Source organism: Parambassis ranga, chromosome 8 (assembly GCF_900634625.1).
Source record: "Parambassis ranga chromosome 8, fParRan2.1, whole genome shotgun sequence".
NCBI lineage: Eukaryota > Metazoa > Chordata > Actinopteri > Ambassidae > Parambassis > Parambassis ranga.
In genome coordinates this window covers 112,430-119,188 of record NC_041029.1, presented here as the reverse complement: position 1 = coordinate 119,188, position 6,759 = coordinate 112,430, and the positions used below count along the sequence as shown (strand labels likewise).

The 6,759-nt window shown below is 37.8% G+C and overlaps 1 protein-coding gene across 1 annotated transcript; it reads right to left on the bottom strand.

Moving 5' to 3' along the window:
- Positions 1-2,095: 2,095 nt before the first annotated feature.
- On the bottom strand, positions 2,096-4,257 carry pla2g10 (phospholipase A2 group X). Its single transcript, XM_028412578.1, has 4 exons — positions 4,127-4,257; positions 3,613-3,781; positions 2,962-3,068; positions 2,096-2,789 (listed from the first exon to the last, which is right to left on the bottom strand). Exons 1-4 carry the CDS (start codon positions 4,161-4,163, stop codon positions 2,641-2,643), a joined length of 462 nt encoding a protein of 153 aa, XP_028268379.1. The 5' UTR covers positions 4,164-4,257; the 3' UTR covers positions 2,096-2,640.
- Positions 4,258-6,759: the final 2,502 nt, after the last annotated feature.

The following is a 6,759-nucleotide window of genomic DNA, read 5'->3' as shown; positions in this document are numbered from 1 at the left end:
TTGTTAAGGTTTAGACTTTTTCCTTTAGTGACTCAGGTGTGAGACATGCACTGCACGCATGGAGAAAAAATATCTTAGCATGTACAGTATGTGACTCACTGTGAGTCACATACTGTACTTCTCCATCTAGTTTAAAAAAGAATAAGTACACAGCCTTTCAAATCAACACAAAGAAGAAAATATATAGCCCCAATGCTGCAAATTCACCAGTGGTGGAGCAAGTACTCTAGCTTGTAGGTACTTAAGTACCAGCAAAATCTGTATATAGTAAAAGTATAGGTGCCACATCAACAATCCTGCTTAAGTGAAAGTCTTATATACTTATTTTTAAATTTGCCTAAAGTTTTAAAAATTTATTTGTTAATAAAAGTCCGACTTTATGAAGAATAAAAAATGTCCTCAATGACAATACACAAAACAGATGAGAAGGTGCACAAAAGAGTCTATAACAAGCAGCTGGTCCAGTCCACACACACATCGATTTCTTCATCTGTGTGGGCTGTATGTAGAGAGCCATTCCTTTGTCATTTGCATTCTTCTATTTAAGGCCTCTGCCCCTATTAGTGAGTTAAGGCAAATTTAGTTGAACTACAGTTAAACCCAAAATTAAGCTAGACCTTGAGCCTGAAATTATTCATACCCTGGCCAGATTTTGAGTTAAAGTGAATTTCTATTCGGTTAATGGCTAAAAATCACAACAGTAACAAAAGACTGTAAGACATTATGATAAAGATAATAAATTTATCATTTTTTGTAATTGTCTTAGAATCATAACAATCCTATTTTACAATTCAATTCATTTTATTTATATAGCACCTTGTACAATCAAAATTATCTCTAGGTGCGTTACAGAAACCCAGAGCCTGAACCCCAAAGCAATCAGGAAAAGCTCCCTTTTAACAGGAACTTTAAGCATGACCCAGTTCATAAGGGAGAACCTTCCTGCTGACAGTCGGCTGGGTAGAGGAGGAGAAGAAGAGATAGACATGAAAGAGAGAGAGAGAGAGAGAGGGGGGAACAAACATGCACAAACATCATACATTACAGAGAACAAGTATGGCATGTTTTTAATGCTAAACCCAATGTATTGCATTTATTTGTTTTTTAGCTGATGTGTTGTTCAAGTTAATTATACTAGCACAACATAGATGAACGACATAGGCAGGTGTTGACAGTAGACACTGGGTTTGTCAGAGGGCCGGATGCAGGTCAGCCTGCTGATCTGGACAGAGAGAGACTTGCAGAAAGATACAGAGAGAGAAAGACCAGCATTAAAATACAGAGAGAGACACACACAGGATCTGTTACGTGTGTGTTAGTGACACACCCAGCAGTTGTTTGTCTGTGTATGTTGCCCTGTGATGTACTGGTGACCTGTTCAGGGTGTACCCCGCCTCTCACCTGTAGATAGCTGGGATAGGCTCCAGCCCCCTGTGACCCTGTGCTGCAGGACAAAGTGGGTTCAGATAATGGATGGATGGATGTAGCACCATAGGTATATCTAGACCTTATACATCAGAAAGGAGGCGCGACCCTTCTTTTGCAGCTAATGACAGGTTTCCTCATTTCATAACTATTTAATGACAGTGACTTAATCTACAGACTCCATGGGACAATTATCATAAGCATAGTGTGAAGTTGTAGTTACAGGTGGTGCTTGGAAGTTTGTAAACTCTTTGCATTATTTCATTATATTTTTACATTAATATGAACCAAAACAACAGCAGAGTCTCACACAAGTTCTAGTAGACAGTCACCCAGTGAAACAAACAAAACAGAAAAGAGTTTATTTATTTATTATGGAAAATAATCTAATATTACTTTCGGTGGTAAAAGTGAACTTTTGCTTCCATCCAGTATCTGCTGTGACCTCCTTGTGCCACAAGTTACTGCTGGTCTAGAACAACCCATAACTGAGATTGTTCATCAATGATGGCAGGCCATCCTGGCCCAGATGCAGCAAGACAGACCCAAACCATTATACTACTACCACCATCCTTCACAGATGAATAAGATCTGGAATGGAGCTAGAGTGCAGAGTTCTTCTTTCTCCAAACATAACACTTCTCAATTAAACTTTTCTATTTTGGTCTCACCTGTCCCCAAAATACTTTCCTAATATCCTTCTGGCCCAAACTGCAGACAGGCAGCATGGTTCTTTTTTAATTGAACTTGATCCGCTGAGCTAAACAGAAGCATCCATTTTTCTTTTCCATACATTTAGATAACAGTCGGTAGAAAAATACAAAAAGTGACATTTTGGTTATATCAGGGTGCATTCACTGCTCCCAGTAGTCAAATTTGTGTGTAACACAAATATAACTGTCCCTTTAAGAGCGTTCACACAGTTCTGCTGTTGCACATTTCACCAAATAAAAGTACCCTTGTAAAGGCTGGCTATCTGATCTTTCCCTCACTGATTAACATTTGACTGAGCTTGGACTGAGTTTGAAAGACTTTTGTTGTATCCTAAGAAGAAAGTCTTTTAAAGTGAATTATTTTGGGGTGTTTCTTTAATCATAACAACATTAAAGCCACAAAACATGCCATTAAAAGGCCGTTATTATTTTGTAATACGTATATATAAATAAAAAGCTGATGTGACAACATTATTCAACATTATCAAACATTAAGGCAGGCTCAGTAAATGGTACACATTGGATGTTCGTCCCCACACATAAAATCGGGCCATAGGGCATATCTACGGATGAAAGGTGCTTTTCTCAAGCACTTGGCAGCTTCTTTGTCACACTTGCACAGCGCCTTTTCACACTCATCCTCCAAGTCCTCTGCAATCAAGAACATAAATGTAGAAATTAGGAACATTTTGGGTGAATTGCACATTTAAAAACCACTATTTGAGGCTCTGAACCTTATAGCTGTTTTTTATGATCAGCACCTGGTCTGTGTTTCAGTCCTCACGTGCTGCTTAAAGCATCATATTTAGTGTAAATACACTACCACACTCTGCTGTCTTGTCTTCACACGTCCACTGATACTTGTCTGTTTTGGTTTGGCAGCCGAGCAGCTCTGCATCTCCATAACAGCAATCATGCTTGTGGCAGCACCTACATGGAGAGAGATCAACAATGAGATTTTATTTTGAATATGAGTTGAGAGAAACAACAGTGTAGTCACAGGATTTCAGTGGTTTCAGTTGCTATTTTAAAGGCAGTGCAGGAACACCACACCAGTCTTCACGTCAGTTAGCGGCTTACTTGGTTGCGGAAGGGGCAAGAATGTCCCGTAGCAAAGAAGGAAAAAGAAGGAGGCAGTAATTAGGATTTGGGTGTGGAATTCTTTGGGGGACCTATTTTGAAGTTGTTCCTTCCATTCCATGGCACAGAAGTGGAAACTGTGTGTAAACGCCAAGGGTGAAGAACCACAGTTCAGAGGAGGAAGCTACATGAGCACACCATCACTGAGGAGCTCTGAATGATAACCTTTGCAAAAGCCTAATGTATAGGTGGGTTATGTATAATGTCAGCTCATTTTGGAACACATTATTATCACAAGTCCCAGGGTAATATTCTCAGAACAAAAACACTGCAGACTGAACATTAGCACCATCTGTCAGGGGTTTCTAAAAGAGTCAGGTTAGAGCTGCCTCACCAGTCTGCTCTGTCCCTGGGCCACCCTTGACCACCAAGTCCACAGTAGCATCCGTACATCATGTACGCCAGTGCGAATCTTCCTGTGCTGCATTTGATGGCCCCAGCCAACTCAAGTAACCCTCTTCTTGTCCGCTGGGACCTGTGTGTTGCTACAGAAGCTGCAGCCACTGCAAAGTGAAACAAACAACACAAGAGGAAACTTAGGTCTCTAATCTTACAGTGTGATTGATTAATTGCGTCACAATTCAGTCCAATATTCTGAACACAAACAGTACTTTGCAGCTTTGCTTTATAACATCTTCTTGTTTGTTTTTCTTTCAACATCTTAATCATAAGCTCGATTTTTACAATATATAAGAATGCACAGAAAACCGCACCCTGTTACTGTAAAATCACTAAGTTTGCACTTCCTTCTTAGAACTGTGCAAACACAAGTATTTACTTACTTACTTACTAAATATGTGCTGCCTCATGAGTTGGTGCTCTCCTTCAAAATAAAACAGCTGACTTACCAGATAACAGGAGAAGTATCCGGTAAAATGCTGTCATGGCATGCAACAGGCAGCTTAACCATCCACAGTACTGTCACTCTCTGAGTGTATCCAGCATGGAGGGGGGAGCTTTATTTAGAGGCTGTGTGAATAATCTGCTAAGCATCACTATTGGCCAGAGGTTAATCCTGGATCCTGTGTTTTTCACACTGTGCTCCACCTACAGGAAACAGCGCGAATGTTGTCAGTGCTCCCTCTGATCTCTAAGGACCTGTGTGCATCTGGCAAATGTGACATATTTGCAGGGGAGAAAAGTTAGACATAAGGATAGGATAGAGGATTTGACTGAAGCTGCTTGGAGTGCTTGAAAACTCTACAAGTCCAGTTGCCTCGTTTCAAGCTCATAATGAAAATAACCTGGATGTCTGAGAACCATCATTGATGTTTGACTCTCAAATCAGAATTGCCAGAATCTGAAAAGTTCCAAAAGAATTAACAAATCCCAAGGTTATTAGCTATGCTGCACTGCTGCAAAAGTAAGAAATCACTGCATTACAGTGAAAACGGTTCACCTGGGACCCATTAGCAGGCATGGTCAGAAAACACACAAGTTGGCACAACAGCAAGACATTTTAACAGTTGGACAACATGAAAAAACATTTGTAAGTACAACTGAATTGAATTCATTATGAAACACTGTAGAAGTACTGCAGTAGAAGTGAAGAGATATGTATGTTGTTTGTATTTTTTGTGTGTTTTTTTAACATCCTAGTCGCATTGTTTATTCACTTTTGCTTTATATTAGTTTTAGTATAGTTTTTTTTTCAATGTTAAGTTTTAAAAAACATGTAGTACAAAATGTATTCTAATTTGCTGGTGTTTATTTCCATTATTTTTTGAGTGTATATATGGACCAATTTTTAAAAGTAGCACAAAGACTGAAAATAGAAATGTTTCTAGGGAACTCCCAAGAAGTGACCTATTTTGAATGTTTTTCTTTGCCACATTGTTCTTAGACTTTTCTTTATTACTTGTCCTTTTCATTATTAACTTGATCCAGGCAGGACCGTCACCTTTTATTACACCTACAACCATTGTATCATAGGAGAAGCAATTTTGAGTGTGTTTACTAGCACCCTGGTCATGTCTTTGAGAGTAAGATTATTGGTAAAGATAAAATATGTACTAAAATAGGCACATAAAAAATACTTTTCTTTATTTGCTTGGTTATTTTTTCATCATTTTCTGTGTGCGAAAAGCAAATTATTAAAAGTACCACTAGTAGTGCAAACAAAAATGTTTCCTAAAGACACCAAAAAAGTGGAGGAACAGCTGGGACACATGTATATTTTTATATATATATATATATATATATATATATATATATATATTTTGTCACATTATTTATACGCTATTAGTTATTGTTAGCTTTGCCCAATCGGGTCTGTCACTTTTCAGAACTAATATTTGCTTATCTTATCATTAGTTGCTGTAAGCAATACAGTGTGCATGACACAACAAATGAATCCAGACTAGATAATTATGGTAATTATGGTCTAATAATAATAATATATAAATAATAATCAAATAATAATATAGCCTTTCCCCCTTAATTATAGACACCTGTCTGTGCCTTTCATCTATCTTTTTCTATTGTAAATAAACACATCAGAGGGGTGAACTGAACAGGTCCTTTCTCTATAACACAAACACTCAGCACATGTTGCAGCTATCATTATTGTCTGTATTATTTACTGAGCAGCTGTCCAAGTGTCTGAGTTTTACTGCTGAAATTGTTTAGCTGACAAATTTGAGACCCAGTCAGGAAATAGCTTGAATTGTGTTGTATATCTATCCACCTCATCTTTGTATTATGTTTTCTGAGAGTATATTTTCAGCTCGGCTCTGTTGTCATCCATAATGTGATAATAGTAGGGCTGCTAAATCATAAAAGACACACCCTTTAGGATTTGATAGCTGGGGACAGATTTTTTTTCATTCTTTTTGCTATGCTTCAGCTCCTCAGTGATGTTTCCCTAGAACATGAGATAAGCGCCTCCTACATTTGCTAGGATGCACTGCATCACAAAGCACACCCATCTCTCCCTGCATATCTGTTCCAGTCCCAGCAGTACATCCACTGCCAGACAACAGCCAGGATTATCAGCCATGGCTGGAAAGTTAATGTTAGTGGGTAAAACTTGGCAAATGTGAAGTGAACTGAAGAGAACATAATCTACACAATCTTTATTTCAGACTCCTTGAAGAGATAAAACAATATCTGAATGAATGATTTTACATTTTTTATGATTAAATGAAAACAACACAAACTATGTTTTAGTCTGAGAAATATCAAGGACAATTTTTGTCAGTATCAAACACTGCTATTTTCCTATTTGTGATATATAGAAAAAAGGGGGGCTGTGCTAATATGCTGAATACAGTAGTGTTAGTGATCATTCAATAAGGCATATACAGTATTTAGGCAGAAAACATTACAATACATAACACTTATTTATCTTCTTGAAAAATCAAAAAATCTTTCCTAAAAAATATGTTTGTGGTATATTTTGTTTCGTATTTGTTTTTTTGTTGTTTTTTAAAGCCAATACAGTAGTAAGTCCCTTTTTTTGTTGACACTGGCCTTCCTTTAC

Coding starts and splice junctions, on each gene's coding strand:
- pla2g10 (XM_028412578.1), bottom strand. CDS start 4,163: ATGACAGCATTTTACCGGATACTTCTCCTGTTATCTG. Junction 3,069..3,612: donor CCCAGGGACAGAGCAGACTG/GTGAGGCAGCTC, acceptor CTCTCCATGTAG/GTGCTGCCACAAGCATGATT. Junction 2,790..2,961: donor AGACAAGACAGCAGAGTGTG/GTAGTGTATTTA, acceptor TCTTGATTGCAG/AGGACTTGGAGGATGAGTGT.